Here is a 21,681-nt window from a genome sequence, read left to right as displayed (position 1 = left end):
GTTCTGTGGCTTCGTGAACTTGGAATTAGAAATCTTCCTGTTGACTGGTTATATGTAACTGTTCTTTCCAAAACCATCCTGGAAATAAACACGCATACACACAGAGATATATTCTTGGTGTTAAATTTCTCTTTTTCTGGACTCCATGAATACTTCTGAATATTGCTACATTATTTAGGCAGTATATTTGCAGTACAGTTAATTGTTTTATATCTTTCTTTTTACATTTAAACACTTGTAGTACTTGTGGTCACTTTGATTCAATTTGTTTCCTAGGCAGTATTTTGGAACCATTTCCTTCTAGTGATAGTTACACATTCTTCTTATATGACTACATACTGTTTTTACTCTCAGAATAACCATTTCTCTAAGTTTGGTGGCAGTTATTTTGCCTATATGCTTATTACTACAGATTATTCTTTTGAAAAGTTTGGCCATAAGAGGAAGGAAGTTGCTGGAAATATTTTGGTCCACAAGAATTTATAGGGTAAATTTAAGCGTGCTTTTAGGCAGAGAAGTAGTTGGTGAAGTAAGGGAGATTATTTTAGAGAGACAGTGAAGCTGCAGAGCCTTAGAGATGGGTGGTAATGGAGTTAGTAGCACAGAATATAGAGGAAAGCACAAGATGCTTTCTTTTTTCTTAAACAGGGGTGGGAAGATGAATGAGAATACCTAAAAGAGAAATTGGAAATTGAAAGGAACATATGGCTCCAGAAATGGGGAGATGGTAAGAACAGATACTTCTGCCAAGTGACCTAGGTCTTTTCTGTAAAGTAGATCGTGTAGAATCTTGAAAGCTGAGCTGGGGAGAGTATAATTGATATTATGGGCAACAAGGAGCTATTGTAGATTTCCTCACTGGGGAAATGGCAAGAAAACAGTTTTATATTAATTTATTTGTGAAAGAATACATTGGTAGATGATAATGCCCTAAAGTAATCAAGGTTGATAAGGCTACTTTGAATGAAATGCATATGGACGTAGGATATTGAGAATGAAGTGAAAGAAGAGTCCAAAATGATTATAAGGGGTCACCTTGTTTGGGAGTTAGGGGTAGACCAAAATTTGCAAACGACATGAAATGTTCTTCACATACTATGTCTGGCAACATTATTTTAGGTATGTTTAAATTTGTTACATCGCTTAATAACATTATTGAGTGTGGAAGAAAGTTGTTGGGAAGAGTAGCATGTTTGGAAGAAAAAAATTAAAGGGGGATAGATATAGTTGCAGTTATTTCAGATCTCATGAATTTCTCCATTTGGTTCCTGCCCTTATTCCCTGTATCATTCATTTAGATTGAGCCAAATATGTGCCATTTTATTCGTTTATTAGTGTTACTTGTTTGTTTGTTTTTTTTAAGGCATCAAAACTTCCCATCTCCATTTAAGACCTTTGGAAAGGAGACCTTGTCATAGAATGTGTTCTCAGTATCTGGTATTTTGCTCTGTACATATTAGAATCTCAGTAAATTTAAAGCTTCCATTGTATTACTTTAGACTGACTGAATTTAGCATGTAGCAGGTACTTAATAGCTGTTGAATGAATAAGTGAGTGAAAGCTGTTATGAGAAATACAAAAGAAGACTATCTTATTTTCAGATACCAAGATAAGATACAGGTACATGAAATAGTAAAATATAAAAGACATGAAATAAGTCCTGAAAGAGAAGGAGTCATTCTGGATTCTGGGCGTGATTTACTAGTGATTAGAATCAAGAGAAAGATTTTTTCAATATAGAGAGGCCTCTTTATGTTTAAAATTGGGAGAGTAAAGAGAGAGTGATCAAAAATGAGGAATACCTCAGTATAATTAGGAGATATATATTAGAACTAGCAAGAATGAACCAGCTTGGGCAGTGGAAAGGGGTGAGGAAGCATGGGCTCTGCCTCTTGATAGGATGTTGGGGAAGAAGTTAGATGAATATACAAGGTAAATATGACATGGGAGTCATGCCTGATGGCTTACCCAGTCTCAAAGTGGAGATCCAGAGGGAGCTTTGATCAGTGGATGAGCAGGGGTCTTAACAGCTTCAGGTGGAGAAGCGTCTGGGTTTAGTGAAATCTTATGAGAGAAGTATGAGTAGGGTGATTGACAGTATTGATGGTATTTCTGGTTTGGTAGTGAGAAAAGCATTGAAATTCAGGCTCTCAAATGTAGGCAGGAGGTTGTACATGGGACTAGGTGAAATGGTAAAGATTAAGCTATGGGGAAGAAACCAGAGGTTTTTCTTGCCTTTGTTTTTTAATCTGACATACTTCCTAGCCTATTGATTTTCTTGATGTTCCAATGAATGTTTCAAAAATCCAGCAAACCTGTCTTTTCAACTATCACACATCTGCAAATGCCTGCTTTGATTAACTATACTTTGTTTTATTTTAGGTGAAAAGTAACACTGAGTACTTGATTTTCTTTTAAAGATAGTTCTCAAGGAAATAGTAGGGAACTTATAGATGAATTGTTGTCTCTTCTGTCATGCTTAAGAAGTTTACATGTTTTTATAGATTATTGTAGTCTTTCTTGGGCCAAAGAATATTCATTTTCCCAGACTTTTTGCACCTCATTCTTTCTAGTTGCCTTGTCATTTTCATACCCATCTCTTTATGTTTATGGATTTACCAACATCCTTTCTAAGCACCTTAGGCTGGACCGTATACTTTAGTGTGTGGTTGTGTTATATGTAGAGATTACTTTATTCCATTTATGAGTGATAAGCCTGTTGGACTGTTCTAAACATGTAACTTGCTATGTGCCTATTGGTATTCACAATGCTTTGATTCATTGATACTTCTAGGTTTTGGTCTGTGCTTTCATAATGTTAAAAGTGTACCTTATATTTGTCAATGCTAGTACCAATATGATCACTTTCCATATATATGAAAATAGATAAAAGGTTCAGATATATGAATTAATGTTTTTCACTGTGTGCACATAAAGGTTCTTCCTTTGTTTGTGAATAGCTTCTTATTGAAGAACTTATTTGTGAATCTGTCTTACACTCTACTCGACACTTTTGCTGAAAAAAAGTTGGTCTCATTTTTTTAAATTAATTAATTAGTTAATTTATGGCTGCATTGGGTCTTCGTTGCTGTGCGCAGGCTCTCTCTAGTTGTGGCGAGCAAGGGCTACTCTTTGTTGCAGCACACGGGCTTCTCATTGTGGTGGCTTCTCTTGTTGCGGAGCACGGGCTCTAGGCGCACGGGCTTCAGTAGTTGTGGCACGTGGGCTCAGTAGCTGTGGCTCGCTGGCTCTGAGCGCAGGCTTAGTAGTTGTGGCGCACAGGCTTAGTTGCTCCGTGGCACGTGGGATCTTCCCGGACCAGGGCTCAAACCCGTGTCCCCTGCATTGGCAGGCGGGTTCTCAACCACTGTGCCACCAAGGAAGTCCCCGGCTCTTTCTTACTGCTGCATGCTATGTTTTCATGGTTTGTTTGTAATTTATAAGTTGACAGAAATGTTGGAACTACTTTTTGCTGCAACATAAGACAGCAGTTCAGCAGCTGCTTAGCCTGTTGTCATTTCTCCTCGTCTCATACCCAGTTTCAATAGTTGTGTTTCAGTAAACATCACTTCAAAGATGGTAACATGTCTGTGTTCCAAAGCCTTGTTGGAGGTGACCTTACCATTCTATTTTATGTTTCAAATAATTACACCAAAAGAAGCCATAAGAATGGTCATTAGTACGATTCTCTAACCTGATAGAATTATTAGCTAAATAATCATTTACAGTCATGTTTTTATGCCTAGGTTCTCCTTGATTTGCAATTCTCACGCCCCCCACATTTCAGGAATTTTTGAAAACTTCCAGTTCTTTATTTGGTTAGTTTGAAATTCCTTGCTTATGTTGCATTTCCCTCATGAACCCCTCTGCACAGCTCTGTCTTCCAGCTTTACACTATGAGTCTGTAAGATGTTTATAACCTTTTGCACCCCCTTTTTAAGTGTATGTTTTGAAAATGTAGCCATTAACACATTGTATTTCCTGGACTATTATCAAGATTTTTTTAAAAGCTTATAAACACCAGAAATTTATCTCTCACTGTTCTGGAGGCTGGAAGTCCGTGATCAGGGTGCAAGTATGGTCGGGTGAGGGTCCCCTTCCAAGTTGCAGACTTCTCGCTGTGTCCTCACATGGTCGAAGAGTCAAGGATTTTTAATGTATTTCAAAGCTTGTTGAGTTGAAAGTTTCTTAGTTTTAAGATACTTGTGTTTTCATTTCAGGGATAGGTTGAAAATGTAGCACAGCAGGATGACTGTGCGCCATCAGTTCTGATGAGAATTGATGCTACTGTTAATGATCATAGAACCTCCATATATTTTTTAAATTAAATTTTTTTTTCTATTTTTGGTTGTGCCAGGTCTTAGTTGCTGCTCGCGGGCTCCTTAGTTGCGACATGTGTGCTCCTTAGTTGTGGCACGCGAACTCTTAGTTGCGGCATGCATGTGGGATCTAGTTCCCTGACCAGGGATTGAACCCACGTCCCCTGCATTGGGAGATGGTTTCTTAACCACTGTGCCACCAGGGAAGTCCCCATATTATTTTTTAGGACACGCAGCTCTTCACATTTGTGAGAACTGAGATCTAAAGATGAGATAACATTGTTGACATCTTAACATTTCTTGTTATCATGTAGCTAGAATTGTGTCTTGTACATAGCAGGGGCCTAAAACCATATGCAGTTCTATAAACACACATTTGATGATGGTTGTAGAGGCCAGGAAAATACTGGCTAAGATATTGCCAAAAATGTTGAACTTAAAGATAATTAGATTTCATTGTTTATCATTCCTTTTTGATGAGATTACCTTTTAGAATTTTGTGTTGTTTTTGTGATGTTTTGTAAATTGAGAGAAACCCATCATGAAGTCTGAATACCCCTTTTATCCCCCAGTATTTTATTGATTTTGGAATTTAACCTTTTTTTGTGCCTTTAACTTTAACATCAGTTTCCTTAAATGTGGGAGTGAAATTGTGTGCTCACTTCTCCTTTATTCTGCTAGGTCTTAATTATCTTTTCGCAGGACATTTTAATCTTTTTATTTCCAGATAAATTTTTGTAAAATCCTAGTTCATTCCCTCAACTTATATACTGTTGATTCTTATATATCAATTACATATTAATGAATTCTTCAACACACTCTTTACTTGCACACACAAATAATCATTTTGGGAGCACCTGTAGGTAGGTTTAGCAAAGGATTAAGCATGCAATGGCTTTTTGTCACAATAGACTTTTTGTTTATTTCTAAAATTGGCTTTTTTTTTTTAACAGATAAGTGTAAAGCAGGAAATTACTTTTACTGATGTATCTGAGCAACTGATGAGAGACAAAAAACAAATCAGAGAGCCAGTAGACTTACAGAAAAAGAAGAAACGGAAACAACGTTCTCCTGCAAAAGTAAGAGAATATTTTAAGGTGGTGGTTCCTAACATATTACTCCCATACAATTGCTTAATCTTATTGGCAGGAATCTGGCTGGACCATAGGCAACATAAAAGTCTCATATGGCTTAGTAAAGTTGGAATGTTGCATCAGCTTCACCAGGAGAAAGGAAGGGATGCTTGCCTGAATAGAGGTGGTGGGCCACTGCTTTAAATTTTTCCACTTCCCTTTCACCGTGTTTTTTTTTTTTTTTTGGAAAACAAACTTTTCTTACCCCGTGTCTCTCTTTTCTTTAAAAACTTAACAGATGGTATGCAGTGCCCTTGCTTCTCATTCATATTAGTTTTACTTATGTTAATATATGGTTTCAGGAAAATTCAGTATTGATTACTCATTAGGAAAAGGTTGTGTGATAACTGTGCTAGAATAGACTGTAAGCTCCATGAGGGCAGGGACTAATTTTATTCACAGCTATATCCTAAGAGCCTGGAATAGTAGGCCTAAGGGACTCTCAATAAATACTGTGGGTGAATGAATGGATTAATAAATAAACGACTGACCCGTAAATGCTATTAGGAATTGCCTGCCTTTTTTCCTTTTCAGTACAGTAGTAGTTGACTATATGTAGCATTTTGGTATTCCAGGGAAGTCTTTGAACTCTGTATAGTATAATTTATATCTTTATAGTTATTTTTCATCTTTTGTTTTCTTCCCTTGTGTAGTGAAGAAGGCTTTTTAAAAAAGATTTTATAACATGACCTTTTTATTTTGAGGGCTGCTTGTTTTTGTATTTGTATTTAAATCATAATCATCATCATTATCTGTATACTTTTGGACTCAAATGGTGTGCTGAACCCAGTTTGTACTGGCTTGCCAGAGCTGATTGCTGAGTTTTCAGGAATTTTGCAAGCTGGTGCTAAAACCATTGGTAGCTTGAAATTAGGCATGGTGAGAATATTTACACCATGGAAATCAGCAATGCAGCCCACTGACTCCTTAAACTGTTGTTAAACATTTACCAACATACCACTGCTTTTGGGATATATAAGCGTGGCTACTGTTTGAAAAATATAGAGACTGAAATAACCCATAGTTACATTTCCTAGAGATGAATACCTTAATTTTCTGCAATATTCCCTTTCTATTTTCAAATTTGTGTGGATTGTCTGAATTTCCTGATTTGTAACTTAAAGAGTATGTAAGCTGTTTTTAAAGTTATTAAAGATTTTTTATAATGATTTTATTACCTGCATAATGAATGTATTATTTTTTGATATATCACATTATATTCAGTGATTGCTCTGTTGTTGGAAAGTTGTTTTCTCTTTGCCTTCATTTTAAATCATGCTGCTCTTGAAATATTTGTGTATGGATCTTCGTGTACTACTAAATCAAAGGGCGTGAACTTTTAAAAAGGTTTCTTTAAAAATAAATGAGTACCTAAGCAAGGAAGCAAGCAAAATAAGTAAAGTTTCTTGATAATGTTACTCCTTCCAGAAATGTTGTATCAGTTACATTGCTGCCTGCAGTGGACCTAAGGTGTGTTTGTCCATACTCTCACCAGCCTTGAGTATGAAACTTTGTTTTTTTTGTAGCTTAAGATGGGTGTCTCATTATAGTTTAAATTTTAATTTCTTTGGATATTGGTCATACTAAAACTTGTGTTTTTTTTCATAATTATTGACATTTTATGTTTCATGTTTTGTGCTATCCCTTTATGCCCCCCTTCCTTTCTTCCCTTTCTTTTCTTGAGGTTAATGTTTTTCTCAGTGATATATGAGACTTTTAAAATTTTACATTAATGAATACATCAAGTTCTTTGAGGAAAAAGTTAATTTCTAAAATTGAGATAGTGATTATGTTACTTTGGGTTCATTGCTGATCTATGGGGAATCTATTTCAAGTCTTTAAAAATAATATATGTAAGTTGTACATTTTCCTTGATGTTTCATTGCCATGTTTTTCTGATACTATTCTTGAGTATAATTCTGAAATTCTGACTAAAACTCAGATTATTATCTTCTAGTAGGGTGTTATTTGGAATCTATATGTTCTAGGTAGTACAGATCAGATTTTTACAGTTTAAGCCATTTTTGCTTGTCTAATTTGAGATAAAGCCATTTATAATGTATTATCAAAATATTTCTAAGGACATTATTTAAATATTTGTATATATATCTATGTAGTTGCTAGATGAAAGATTTGGCCTATTCTGAGTATACTGTATATAAGAAAATGTTTTGGGCAGTCTTTTTAGAGCAGTTCTTAGGAGGCTGAAATGACTGGAAATAATATATGGCAGACATGGATGTGAGAATAACAAAAACAATTATTTTTAGATTGTCCTGACCTGTTACATGTAATAGGACAGAGAATGGTTGTGGTCTGTTTTTAACACTGGTCTTGCAGTGTCCAGATGAGTGGTTTTGTGTCTGGAGTCTCAGAACTTTGAACATGTGTTTAAATATTCACACTTCTGATTTTTCATTAAAGTAACTCTCCCCTTTCTGTATGAAGAGAAAGAAAACCTTATCTCATGTTTATAAATCAATGTGTTGCTTGTTTTAAATTCCTTAAAAACAGCTTTAAGTTTCTCAATTAATTGTAATGTATTATGCTTAGAGGACTCCACTCTCTGGAAACACTTTTCCCAAATCTTGGATTTTGCCATTACTAATATTTTGAGTATATGTTACCATTGTGTCATGTTAGATTGGGGATCTGTACAGGAAGTATCACTGAAGTTATCTTATGGACTTTTAGTAAAAATATTAGAGCTTACACATCCATGTAGACCTGGTCCCTTCCAACTAAGCTTTGTGGTGAGAAATACTGTAATGTTATGTCATTTTTAGCTGCCATGAATTTTAAGCAGTAGTTTGCTTCCTGAGCCTTTATCATATGGCAAAGCTTAGTCATCTTAAGGTAGATTTGACACTTGAAAATTGCCAAAATACGTTTGGCAGCATGTCTGAAGAAGAGGGTAATCAAGGTAGGGAATGTTATCTTGATCAAGTTATTTGATACTGTCATGGAATAAGTTGTTTTATGAAAGCAAATTTTCTATATAATAAAAACTTGTCCCTTTTAAATGTTTAATTTTATTTTAACCACTTAGTTGGAAATCTTTAATATGTTGTTTTCTTTTAAAACATAGTACATTTGAACATAATTCAGCTTTTAATGCTTTGGGGTTGATGTTGTAAACATTAAAGAAAAAATCATAGGTATCATAGTGAAGCCCTCTGGGAAGACTGAGATGTTAGGGCTTTTTTCCCCTCATCCTGAAAACTCCTGACTGCTAGACTTTTAAGAGTTTTTTGACTGCTTATAATTGCTTCACTGTCTCATTCCTTAATGATATAGTATTCATTTTTACATTGCTGTACCTATGTGGCCACTTAACATCACCTTCCATTGCCCCTTTGACTCTTTTTTTTGTTTTGTTGTGGATTAGGACTACAGAGAACTAAAGTTATTAGAAATGTATGAAAAGTTTTAGTAGACTTAATTCAGTCTCAGTGCATTCATGTTAGTGGTTCTCGTGGCTCTGCATTAGATCACCCATAGGTCTATTCCAGTTATAAATACACAGGCCCCATGCTCGGAGATTCTAATTTAGGGGATTTCCATTTATACTAAAAGAGTCCAGGGTGATTATGGTTTACTTTGTTTTTTTTTTTTTTTTTTTTTTAAAGATCACCTAGTCTTTTTTTGTTGAATTTATTGTCCTGACTTTAATGTCATGTCCCTGCAGTACTTGGCGAGGTCAATTTTCACCCTCTTTTTATTGTTCTTTGCAAAACCTCACATAAAATAGTCTACCCTTCCACCATATTTAACACTATTGTGAGAAATGAAATTGCTTTCCTACTATTCTGGTTCATTCTCTTTTAACACTCTTTGCATACTAAAAAGGTTGCTCTCAGCTTTTCTTGTTTTCCAAACTTTATAATAATAACAACTATTTTTATAGTGCTCTTACACACACTAGTATGTGCCAGGCACTGTTCTAAACACTTGATATCATTAACTCATTTAATCCTCACAACTCTGAGTACTGTTTTTTTTTTTTTGAATTTTATTTTATTTATTTTTTTATACAGCAGGTCCTTATTAGTCATGTTTTATACACATCAGTGTATACATGTCAATCCCAATCGCCCAATTCGTCTCCCCCGCCGCTTTCCCCAATGGTGTTCATACGTTTGTTCTGTACTTCTGTGTCTCTATTTCTGCCCGGCAAACCGGTTCATCTGTACCATTTTTCTAGGTTCCACATATATGCATTAATATACAATATTTGTTTTTCTCTTTCTGACTTACTTCACTCTGTATGACAGTCTCGATCCATCCACGTGTCTACAAATGACCCAATTTCGTTCCTTTTTATGGCTGAGTAATATTCCATTGTATATATGTACCACATCTTCTTTATCCATATGTGTGTCGATGGGCATTTAGGTTGCTTCCATGGCCTGGCTATTGTAAATAGTGCTGCAGTGAACATTGGGGTGCATGTGTCTTTTTGAATTATGGTTTTCTCAGGGTATATGCCCAGTAGTGGGATTGCTGGGTCATATGGTAGTTCTATTTTTAGTTTTTTAAGGAACCTCCATACTGTCCTCCATAGTGACTGTATCAATTTACATTCCCACCAACAGTGCAAGAGGGTTCCCTTTTCTCCACACCCTCTCCAGCATTTGTTGTTTGTAGATTTTCTGATGATGCCCATTCTAACTGGTGTGATGTGATACCTCATTGTAGTTTTGATTTGCATTTTTCTAATTATTAGTGATGTTGAGCAGCTTTTCATGTGCTGCTTGGCCATCTGTATGTCTTCTTTGGAGAAATGCCTATTTAGGTCTTCTGCCCATTTTTGGATTGGGTTGTTCGTTTTTTTAATATTGAGCTGCATGAGCTGTTTATATATTTTGGAAATTAATCCTTTGTCCGTTGATTCATTTGCAAATATTTTCTCCCATTCTGAGGAGTGTCTTTTAGTCTTGTTTGTAGTTTCCTTTGCTGTGCAAAAGCTTTTAAGTTTCATTTGTTTATTTTTGTTTTTATTTCCATTTCTCTAGGAGGTGGATCAAAAAAGATCTTTCTGTGATTTATGTCAAAGAGTGTTCTTCCTATGTTTTCCTTTAAGCGTTTTATAGTGTCTGGCCTTATATTTAGGTCTCTAATCCATTTTGAGTTTGTTTTTGTGTATGGTGTTAGGGAGTGTTTTGATTTCCTTTTACATGTAGCTTGTCCAGTTTTCCCAGCACCACTTTTTTTTTTTTTTTTTTTTTTTTTTTTTGGCTGCGTTGGGGCTTGAGAATCTCAAGTCTTAATAGTAAAAGTTTCTGGATAAATGAGGTATTACCACCCGACTTTGCTATTGACTTATGTGAAGTAGGTGATGACGTTTTCCACCACAGAAGGGTTTTATGAGGATTGTTGAGTTAACATTGATGAACTCTAAGAATCCTTTTCAGTAAAATATAACAATATTATCTTAATCCAGTATTATATATGCTTTATAGGTCTTTTCAAACTCTTCAGTAATAGAATGAGGTAGAGCAGAGTGCTTTTTGATTACCTTATTCTGAAATGTATCTCCTTTTTCATTCTCTTAGCAAATAATTTGAGTGCCTGTTATGTGCCAGGATCTCTTATCAGGTACTGAAGAAAGGAACTGGGTTTTTTGTTATAACACTATAGGTGGTCTGAGTAGAAATTGATTTTTCAGAGTTACGCTGAACTCAGGAAGGAAGAGCCTGTCCCACAAATCAAATAGATTATGAATTATATAGAGAATCCATTCCCAGCAATTTATTATACACCACTGGTTCCCAGAAAAGATTAGTGATTTTAGAATCAAAAAGATTCTAAACTGAGTGATTTTAAAATGAGGAAAATTTAATTGAAAGAAGGAGAGAAATAGATATACTAGCTATTTGTCAGGCTTTCTCCTACATGTTAGCTTGATTGTGGAAGGAGTAGCCTTACGGTAAATAACTGATTGTAAGACTGGGGATGGAAATAAGGAATAGTACTTAAGAGAAAAACGAAGAAGAAAATCAGTTTAAAAAAAAAGTATTAGTATTTTATTTATCTAATTTCTCCAGGGAATTTTGTATTCTGGGTAAATAATTTTTCCACAGAATCAAACCCTAATTTTAAAAAATATTTGTCTGTAAATCTTTCTTTTAAAAAATTCACATACTTCTTTGCCTGATATTTAGGAAATATGAGAGAAATAACCTTTTCTAAGGCTCAGGGTCATTCTCCTGAACATCAGTTATTGATATCATGTTATATATACCATGCTTATGATACAGTGAATTTCATGTTCTAGCACTGGCAAAAGCTTGCCATTTAGAAATGAAATTTGTTAATAAGTAAAATCAAATGCTGAGAGACAGTAAAAATCATGGAGAATGAAAGAAAGTGACAACGTGAGGTGGGATATTAACGATAAGTAGGATGGTCAAGATGTTTAGGTGGTTATTGCTTTGGGCTACTTTGTTATTTTGTTGTATGTCTTTGGGCTTGCACTCTTCTTCCATTTCTAGTTGGATTTGGAGAGTAAAGTGAACTTTAGATCTCACTCCCCACCCTCAGTTGCAGTAAAACAGCTCATAATAGGTGAGAATTTTAAACTGTCTCCTCCAAATTGTTTTTGGGGTTTTGGTGGTTTAGAAATTGATTTAAGAATGTATGATAAAACTTATAATCATTAGTTTAAAATATGCTTTAACAATTTCAGTAGTACATAGTATATATAGAATGGGGAAAATCACATCTGCCTTTTAAGAGAAAAAAACTCTCACTGAGGGGTGTCAAGTTTCAGTTATTTGGTGGCAGTGACCCTTGAGGAGTCAAAAATCTCTAAATTGAATAGGCAGAGGTTAGTGCTTCGTTGGATGAAAATTGGTATATTATTTAACATAGGCATTGCTATGTATATAGATAGCTAGCTGGGAACAGATTTGGCTCAGAACAAAAAATATATCTGCTAATGGACCGTGAGGTTAAGAAAGCAGATTAATTGAGGAGTTCCATTTGGTATTGAAATATTCTACTGAAAAATTCTGTTTTAAACTTATGAAACAGTTAAGGAAAAAAATCAAGTATGCTGAATATTGTTTAGACTATTACTAATTTCTTTACTCTTGATGAAGCCCGGTTGCTTGATCTTTATAACGTACCATATTTCTCCAAAAGCAGCAGTGACAGGAGTCAAGACAAATCATGTGGAGATATTATAGCAGGCACCTTAGGGTTTAAACTTGGAAATTTCAAATTCTTCCGTTGTAATGGTGCTCATATGTTGAAGGGAAAAAGAAAAGCAAAAACATTTTATGGTACTAGTAGCAAGTAAGCCTGCTAATCTCAGGCAAATCCACTTACCTGGTAGATCACATTTTACTAAAAGATCTGGAAAGGATGTGAACAGGAAAAGAAACCAAGTCTATACCAAGGAAGATAATTTTACCTGTATTAATGAGCCATTTCTGTTCCACCAAGGAACTTTGTTCTTTACATAGCCATTTCACTATGGTACTACTTAGTGAATTTGCAGAAAGTTTTACGAAGAATAGAGTGGTAAGCTGTCAGGATGTTTGGTATGGGTAGTAGGCAGCCATATCAACAGACATTTATAGAGTTTCACTATGATACCATTTGGATACTGGGGTTATAGTGGTGAGTAAAACAGACAAGATCTGTCGGTTATATTTAAAACAGATTATAAATTGGAAGAGCCACTGGTGTTCTTCTGAGGCAAGATAATTTTCTTTTATATTGATACAAAGATGTGTGTTACCCTGGCCTAAGAAAAGAAAAAAATTAATATAAAATTAAATACAAAATGTCCAACAATTTAATTTTTGTGTCATTGAACTTATAAATATGCTAGGTTTTTCAGTCTGCTTATCCACAAGTCAGTGTTTGCTGTTTCATCCATAAAATCCACCTTGAATTAAGGCTTGAGTCCACAGTGAAAGGCAGCATTACCCCCAGTGCCAGAAAACAATGACCTAGAACTCCTTAACTCTTCATAAAAGGGCTTTGTATAGTCAAGGATTACATCCGTTTCACATTAAGTAACTTGGGCCGGATTTGTTCCTTACAAAGCCTTTCCTTGCAGTTGCTATGCCACAGAAAGCTATTGAGTTGCCATGTTTTTGGCACTTGGATCTTCTTATTTGTTATCAACATATGTGAAAAAATACCTGGTGCTATCTTGTTTTTATTCTGTTTCGTATAAAATGTTTAACATCTTTTTGTTACTTATTTTATGTTAGAAATATTTTGAATCATGTTTTAAAAGATTTTGTGGTTTTTTTGTTCATTTGTTTTACACATTGTTAACTTGAATATTATTTTGTGACTTGGAGGGGTTGAAGAAATTTTAGACTGACTGACCAGAGATGAAACTTTCTGTTCTCACTGACTCTTCAGGAAGCTGTGACACCCACTTGCATTCTCCTGCCAAATGTTTCCCTCTGTGACTTTGGTACATAGACTTTGAAGCATTGTTGACCACATTGGCAGTTTGCCCAGAACCCACATGCTCTGTATAATTTGCATAATAAATACCATTGATTTACATACAGTATAGGCTGAATTGTCTTCCTGAATTTAAAGTAAAAAATTTTTTTTTAAAAATTAAAGCCCTTTTTCCTTACTTACTCCCTCTTTCTAGGTTTTGGGAATGGGGTCATAGCTGTGTATTTACAGGCGCTAATCAGTTTCCACAGGACTTTGTATTTTGTAAGATGTTTGCTAGATTTCTCTACCCTGTGTGGTACACAGTTTCTTGGCTCCCACTCTGTATGCCCCCACCTCCAATACTGTTTCCCTCTCACTTGCCATATTCCTCCTGATCTTACCTCCTAGTTTTCTCTGCTTCTTATCTTCACATCATATTTTGTCATCTTTCTTCTCTCCTCAATAATGAAAAAAGGGATTATTTGTTATTTTCACTCTGCCATGTGTCTGGTGAGAAGAGGCAGTTTAAATGTTGCATGTTGGGCAAATGGTTGATAAACTGGAATACATGAAGCCCAAAGGTGAGCTTCTCTCTGGAACTGTCCAGACCTGGCCCAAGATATTCTCGACCACAGGAAGCACAGGCAGACAAGGTTGATGTCTTTTGTCACCTGTCTTCCTTCCCCATACCCACTCTCATTTATTAAGGAATATGCTTAACAATAGTTTAGTAGTCCTAGAGTAACCTTAGAGGTCCTAAACTGAGCCAGACTCAAAATTCAGTTCTAGGATGACTTAAAAAGTTAGTTTTCTTTTTTTCTTCTTTAAGAAGAAAGAAAAAGCAGAACATAATAAGTAAGCGTTTGTATGGTTCAGAAAAATGTTTTAAGTATGTACAGTGTAAAACCACCTTCCTGCCATATCTCCTATATGCCAAGTTCCCCAGCCATGACAACTAAGGTTATATACATTTTATGTATATCCTTCTCAAATAGTTTTTATGCATATGCGAACAAATATATATTGCTATATGTACTATCTTGTATACAAAATTAGCAAAATTATATACTAGATTCTGGACCTTGCTTTTTATCTTAAGAATAAATCCTCGAGCTCTTTCTATGTAAGTATATAGAGAGCTTTCTCGTTTTATTTTACAGCCACATGATATTAAATTGTATTCATTTTCCATGATTTATTTAACCAGTGCTATTTGATTGATATTTACGCCATGTCTAAAACATAAGACTTTTGTCCTGCATATGTGATATTTTGAAATCGAAGATAAAGCTATACTCACCCTAGCAGAGAACACGTAGGGACTCTACTAGACATCAGGTTTGGAGAGGAGGGGGCAGAGTGCTGAGATCTTACCTAACCAGCTTCCAAGGTTTTATTAGTGATTTTTACCCATACTGAGTCACATTGTACTTTCTTAAAATTAATGGTAACATTATTCTAATAGCCCTCTCAAGATTATTTAGGAAAAAATATTTCATGATTTCTGGTGACCATTGTTTGCATTAAAAGGCATTATCTGTTTTATAAATTAGTATTACGTTTTAAAAATTTCTTTCTTTTGTTTCGCCTTTTTTTTTTTTTAAAACCAGATCCTTACAATAAATGAGGATGGATCACTTGGTTTGAAAACCCCTAAATCTCACGTTTGTGAGCACTGCAATGCTGCCTTTAGAACGAACTATCACTTACAGAGACATGTCTTCATTCATACAGGTATTTCTTGAATTAAAGTGGGCTTATGGCCATTAAAATTATTATCTTTGCTGTTTTCATCTTCTTGTAAATGTCATTCATTTCTAAGGCTTTAGGTAACCTGGCATTTCAAATCAGAGACTTCATAGGCCAGGATGTAAGAAGGAAAGCAGGAAAAACTTTAAATGAGAAAACAATTAGCATAGATGTGCAAAATTAGTCTTAATTGCATATTTATCTGGCTTAATGTGTTCTTTTTAGCTAGAGAAACAGTTAAAGAATGAACTGTTAAAAGCCTGTCAGCATTTATTTTTCTATGTAAGATGTCCAGATGGAGTTTGAAATATGAATTTGGGAATCAAATATAAAAAAATAACATGAAGTTGTGGAGATCAGAGCTAAAGACCTGATCACAGATCTTTGGGGAAAGATTACTAGACATGTATGTTGAGTTAAGGGGTGGGTAGGGAGACAGAGTAATAAGGTAGATTTGATGAACTGATAAAATACAGTGTTCCAGAAGCCCAAAGAGAATTCCAAGGAGGGTAGGATCAACCATAGCACAACCTTCTGAGAGGATAGAGAGAGACCTGAGAGCTGAGAACAAACCATTAGAATAAATAGCAGGGAGATCATGAGTAAGCTTTTCAGAAAGCAGAGTATAAGGGTTAAAGGACAAGTGGGTGGTGAAGAATTTGAGACATAGGGTAGACTACTGAAAGGAAAGGCTCCAACAGAGAGGGAACGTTTGAAGAGACAGGATTAGTTTTTTTTTAAGGGGATGTTTAGAAAGTTCTGAAGGTTCTGGAGAAAATAAGTGAAAGGGCATAAAGTGGTGGTTAGCCAGGGAGAACAAGGTGGGTGGATCTTCCTCCAGATAAAAAGAAGAGATGTTTAAGACACACTTGGTAACCGGTAGAGTCCTTTCTAGCCTTGTGATTTTTAAATTCTATTTTAAATTGCTTTATTTATTTACTTCTTTTTCCCTTGAAAGATTTAATCTCATTTTTGTGAGGTTGTGAGAATGTGAATTTTTAAATCTTGGGGAGGAAATTGAGAGGAAATAAAATTCTGTTAATGAATAGTATAAAAACTTTGTGTGGATAATTTGGAATTTCCAGAATTTGGGCTTCTAAGATTTCTGTTTCTTCAAAAATAGTAACTATAAACTGTGTTCTATCCAGTAACTAATTTGTGGATGTGAAATTATTTTAAGGTGAAAAACCATTTCAATGTAGTCAATGTGACATGCGTTTCATACAGAAGTACCTGCTACAGAGACATGAGAAGATTCATACTGGTGAGTGTTGCCTCCCTTACTAGGGTCATTAAAATTACCATTTCAAATATAGGGAAGAATTTTTAATAAGGAGCAACAACTTGTTGCAACTTTTGTCAGTTTTGTTTCTTAAGAGTATTTATCACAGCTTATCCTTTTTTCTTCCTTCAGTAAATCAGTGTTAACTGTAGGACTTGGCTTAATATCTGAGCCTAATAAATTACTTTGAAATAGAGTTTCATAATAGCTTAAAATATGTTTAAAGTGACAAATGGAAAGAAGTTTTTGTGAAATAGCTGTTTCCTTAGATGTTTAACAAGTTTAGAGTAGGTAAAAATATCATTTGCAGTAATTAGCCACGGGGATGAAGCAAAGTGCCTGAGTCCTAAAATAGCGATACCACTTTTTCCCCCTTACAGTTTCATGTATATAGCTTACTATATCAAGAGAGTTATAATCTTATAAATTGTAAACTTCCAGTTTTTCAGTCAAGTTGTTAAAGATTTAGAAACAAATATTTTGGAAGATTACTATAAAGGAACCCATACCTTTAAAAGTTGAGCCTCATTTTAGAGCAAACATTTAGTTGCATTTATTCTTTTTTTTTTTTTTTTTTTTTGACGAACGTAAAACCAAGTTTTATATGTAACCTTGATTTAGTAAACTGTCAACTTTTGACATCTCTAAGCATGATGAAAAGTGTTTCTTTAGAATTTATTTCCAGTATTTTGCCTTTTTGTGATGGAATAAAAGAGTTGGTAAATTTGTATAACTTTGGTTCTTACATTTACATAGAATTGAAAATGATGGTAATAATATATGAATATTGAAAATATTAAGGTTCTTCATATATCTCTATATTAAGTAGTCAAGCAAGTACCTGCCCAGTGTTGTTATTTAGATGTGTTCTCATGGTACCTGCAGTACCTGTGAAAGGGGATCTTTGGACAGTTTGTCATATAGAGGAAGCAAGCTTTTCTGCCTAATAAACTTTCCTTAACTTTATTGGCCCCTAACAAAAATGAACATGGCTAGTCTCCTAAATAAAACTTCAGCTGTGCAGCACATCTGTATGCTTTGATGTTCTACTTTTCAAAGATCATTATGCACACCACCCATTTCAGTTTCTTAAGTAAACATTTTTCACCTTTTCTAGACGGGAGTATACAAGGCACTTGGGAGGAAGAACAACGGTATTGATTTTTTTTTTTTTTAAGTCCTGTTATTTTTTTTTTAATATTCTGTTTTTTTTTTGGCTGTGTTGGGTCTTAGCTGTGGCATGCGGGATCTTCGTTGAGGCATGTGAGCTCTTTGTTTTGGCACACGGGCTTCTTCCTAGTTGTGGCATGAGCGCTTAGTTGCCCCGTGGCACGTGGGATCTTAGTTCCCTGATCAGGGATCAAACCCGCATCCCCTGCATTGGAAGGTGGATTCTTTACCACTGGACCACCAGGGAGGTCCCAACTTTATTGATTTTTTTGTGACTTATAGGTAAATTTAAAGTTTATACAATAATAAAACCCAATCAGATAATGATAAATGAAAACAGTTAAATGTTTTGTATGTTTTTAATACCTATTAGATTTTGATGATTTAATCACTCATTCAACAAATTTTACTGAGCTGGCAGTATTTTTCATGTACCAGAAATAGGTAATAAAAGGCAGTTTCCTTGGAGTTTACCTTTTTAAAAAAAATTTTATTGGAGTATAGTTGATGTACAATGTTGTGTTAGTTTCAGGTGTACAACAAAGTGAATCAGTTATACATATACATATATCCACTCTTTTTTTAGATTCTTTTCCCATATAGGCCATTACAGAGTACTGAGTAGAGTTCCCTGTGCTATACACTAGGTGTTTATTAGTTATCTATTTTATATATAGTAGTGTGTTTATGTCAATCCCAGTCTCCCAATTTATCCACCCCGCCCCCACCAAATCCCCTGGTAACCGTTTGTTTTCTACATCTGTGACTCTACTTCTGTTTTGTAAATAAGTTCATTTGTACCCCTTTTTTTAGATTGCACATATAAGCAATATCATGATATTTGTCTTTCTGTGTCTGACTTACTTCACTTAGTATGACAGTCTCTAGGTCCATCCATGTTGCTGCAAATGGCATTATTTTGTTCTTTTTTATGGCTGAGTAATATTCCATTGTATGTATGTACCACATCTTTATCCATTCTTCTGTTGATGGACATTTAGGTTGCTTCCATGTCCTGGCTATTGTAAATAGTGCTGCAGTGAACATTGGGGTGCATGTATCTTTTCAAACTGTGATTTTTCTCTGGGTATACACCTAGTAGTGGAATTGCTGGGTCTTATGGTAGTTCTATTTTCTTTTTTTTTTTTTTTTAACATTTTTATTGGAGTATAATTGCTTTACAATGGTGTGTTAGTTTCTTCTTTATAACAGAGTGAACCAGCTATACATATACATATATCCCCATATCCCCTCCCTCTTGCGTCTTCCTCCCACCCTCCCTATCCCACCCCTCTAGGTGGTCACAAAGCACCGAGCTGATCTCCCTGTGCTATGCGGCTGCTTCCCACTAGGTATCTATTTTACGTTTGGTAGTGTATATATGTCCATGCCACTCTCTCACTTTGTCACAGCTTACCCTTCCCCCTCCCCATATCCTCAAGTCCATTTTCTAGTAGGTCTGTGTCTTTATTCCCATCTTGCCCCTAGGTTCTTCATGTCCTTTTTTTTTTTTCCCTTAAATTCCATATATATGTGTTAGCATATGGTATTTGTTTTTCTCTTTGACTTAACTTCACTCTGTATGACAGACTCTAGGTCCATCCACCTCACTACAAATAACTCCATTTCGTTTCTTTTTATGGCTGAGTAATATTCCATTGTATATATGTGCCACATCTTCTTTATCCATTCATCTGTTGATGGATGCTTAGGTTGCTTCCATGTCCTGGCTATTGTAAATAGAGCTGCAATGAACATTGTGGTACATGACTCTTTTTGAATTATAGTTTTCTCAGGGTATATGCCCAGTAGTAGGATTGCTGGGTTGTATGGTGGTTCTATTTTTAGTTTTATAAGGAACCTCCATACTGTTCTCCATAGTGGCTGTATCAATTCACATTCCCACCAACAGTGCAAGAGGGTTCCCTTTTCTCCACACCCTCTCCAGCATCCATTGTTTGTAGATTTTTTGATGATGGCCATTGTGACCGGTGTGAGATGAAATCTCATTGTAGTTTTGATTTGCATTTCTCTAGTGATTAATGATGTTGAGCATTCTTTCATGTGTTTGTTGGCAGTCTGTATATCTTCTTTGGATAAATGTCTCTTTAGGTCTTCTGCCCAGTTTTGGATTGCGTTGTTTGTTTTTTTGATATTGAGCTGCATGAGCTGCTTATAAATTTTGGAGATTAATCCTTTGTCAGTTGCTTCATTTGCAAATATTTTCTCCCATTCTGAGGGTTGTCTTTTGGTCTTGTTTATGGTTTCCTTTGCTATGCCAAAGCTTTTAAGTTTCATTAGGTCCCATTTGTTTATTTTTTTTATTTCCATTTCTCTAGGAGGTGGGTCAAAAAGGATCTTGCTGTGATTTATGTCATAGAGTGTTCTGCCTATGTTTTCCTCTAAGAGTTTTACAGTGTCTGGCCTTACATTTAGGTCTTTAATCCATTTTGAGTTTTTTTGTTTGTTTGTTTTGTTATTTTGTGGTACGTGGGCCTCTCACTGCTGTGGCCTCTCCCGTTGCGGAGCACAGGCTCCAGACGCACAGGCTCAACGGCCACGACTCACGGGCCCAGCTGCTCCGCGGCATGTGGGATCTTCCCAGACCGGGGCACGAACCCGTGTCTCCTGCATCGGCAGGCAGACTCTCAACCACTGCGCCACCAGGGAAGCCCTTAAGTTTATTTTTGTGTATGGTGTTAGGGAGTGTTCTAATTTCATACTTTTACATGTACCTGTCCAGTTTCCCAAGCACCACTTATTGAAGAGGCTATCTTTTCTCCACTGTATATTCTTGCCTTCTTTATCAAAGATAAGGTGACCATATGTGCGTGGGTTTATCTCTGGGCTTTCTATCTTGTTCCATTGATCTATATTTCTGTTTTTGTGGCAGTACCATACTGTGTTGATTACTGTAGCTTTGTAGTATAGTCTGAAGTCAGGGAGTCTGATTCCTCCAGCTCCGTTTTTTTCCCTCAAGACTGCTTTGACTATTCGGGGTCTTTTGTGTCTCCATACAAATTTTAAGATTTTTTGTTCTAGTTCTGTGAAAAATGCCAGTGGTATTTTGATAGGGATTGCATTGAATCTGTAGATTGCTTTGGGTAGTAGAGTCATTTTCACAATGTTGATTCTTCCAATCCAAGAACATGGTATATGTGAGGGAGCAACACTCCCAAACTCATCCTACGAGGCCACCATCACCCTGATATTTTCAGCTTTTTAAGGAACCTCCATACTGTTCTCTGTAGTGGCTACACCAATTTACATTCCCACCAACAGTATAGGAGGGTTCCCTTTTCTCCACACCCTCACCAGCATTTATTGTTTGTAGATTTTTGATGACGACCATTCCGACTGGTGTGAGGTGGTACCTCATTGTAGTTTTGATTTGCATTTCTCTAATAATTAGTGATGTTGGAATTTACATTCTAATGGGAGAGATACACATATAAACAAGCCGAGTGTAGTAAGTGTTGTAGAATTTTATACAAAATGCTCTTGTGCCCTGAAGAAGAGCCAGATGTGCAGTCTTTCGAAGACTACATAGTGAAGGCAACAGAGAAAAACTGTGGGAGGCTCAGTTGAGGGGGGTGGGGAGAGAGAGAAAGAA

General features: G+C 35.6%; 1 protein-coding gene across 2 annotated transcripts in view; it reads left to right on the top strand.

Annotated features, from left to right (window-relative positions):
- ZNF148 (zinc finger protein 148) overlaps positions 1 to 21,681 on the top strand; it is a 131,055-nt gene that overhangs the window by 70,557 nt on the left and 38,817 nt on the right. For both annotated transcript variants that reach the window (XM_029213685.1, XM_029213686.1), the window contains exons 5-7: positions 5,273 to 5,398; positions 15,478 to 15,601; positions 16,797 to 16,880. In XM_029213685.1, coding sequence (XP_029069518.1) covers positions 5,273 to 5,398; positions 15,478 to 15,601; positions 16,797 to 16,880 — 334 coding nt within the window. The remainder of the gene's footprint in view (positions 1 to 5,272; positions 5,399 to 15,477; positions 15,602 to 16,796; positions 16,881 to 21,681) is intronic.

The sequence above is a fragment of the Monodon monoceros genome, unplaced genomic scaffold (genome assembly GCF_005190385.1).
Source record: "Monodon monoceros isolate NGI ecotype Baffin Bay Population unplaced genomic scaffold, NGI_Narwhal_1 Super_Scaffold_11, whole genome shotgun sequence".
NCBI lineage: Eukaryota > Metazoa > Chordata > Mammalia > Artiodactyla > Monodontidae > Monodon > Monodon monoceros.
This window is presented reverse-complemented; position numbering and strand designations above follow the sequence as displayed.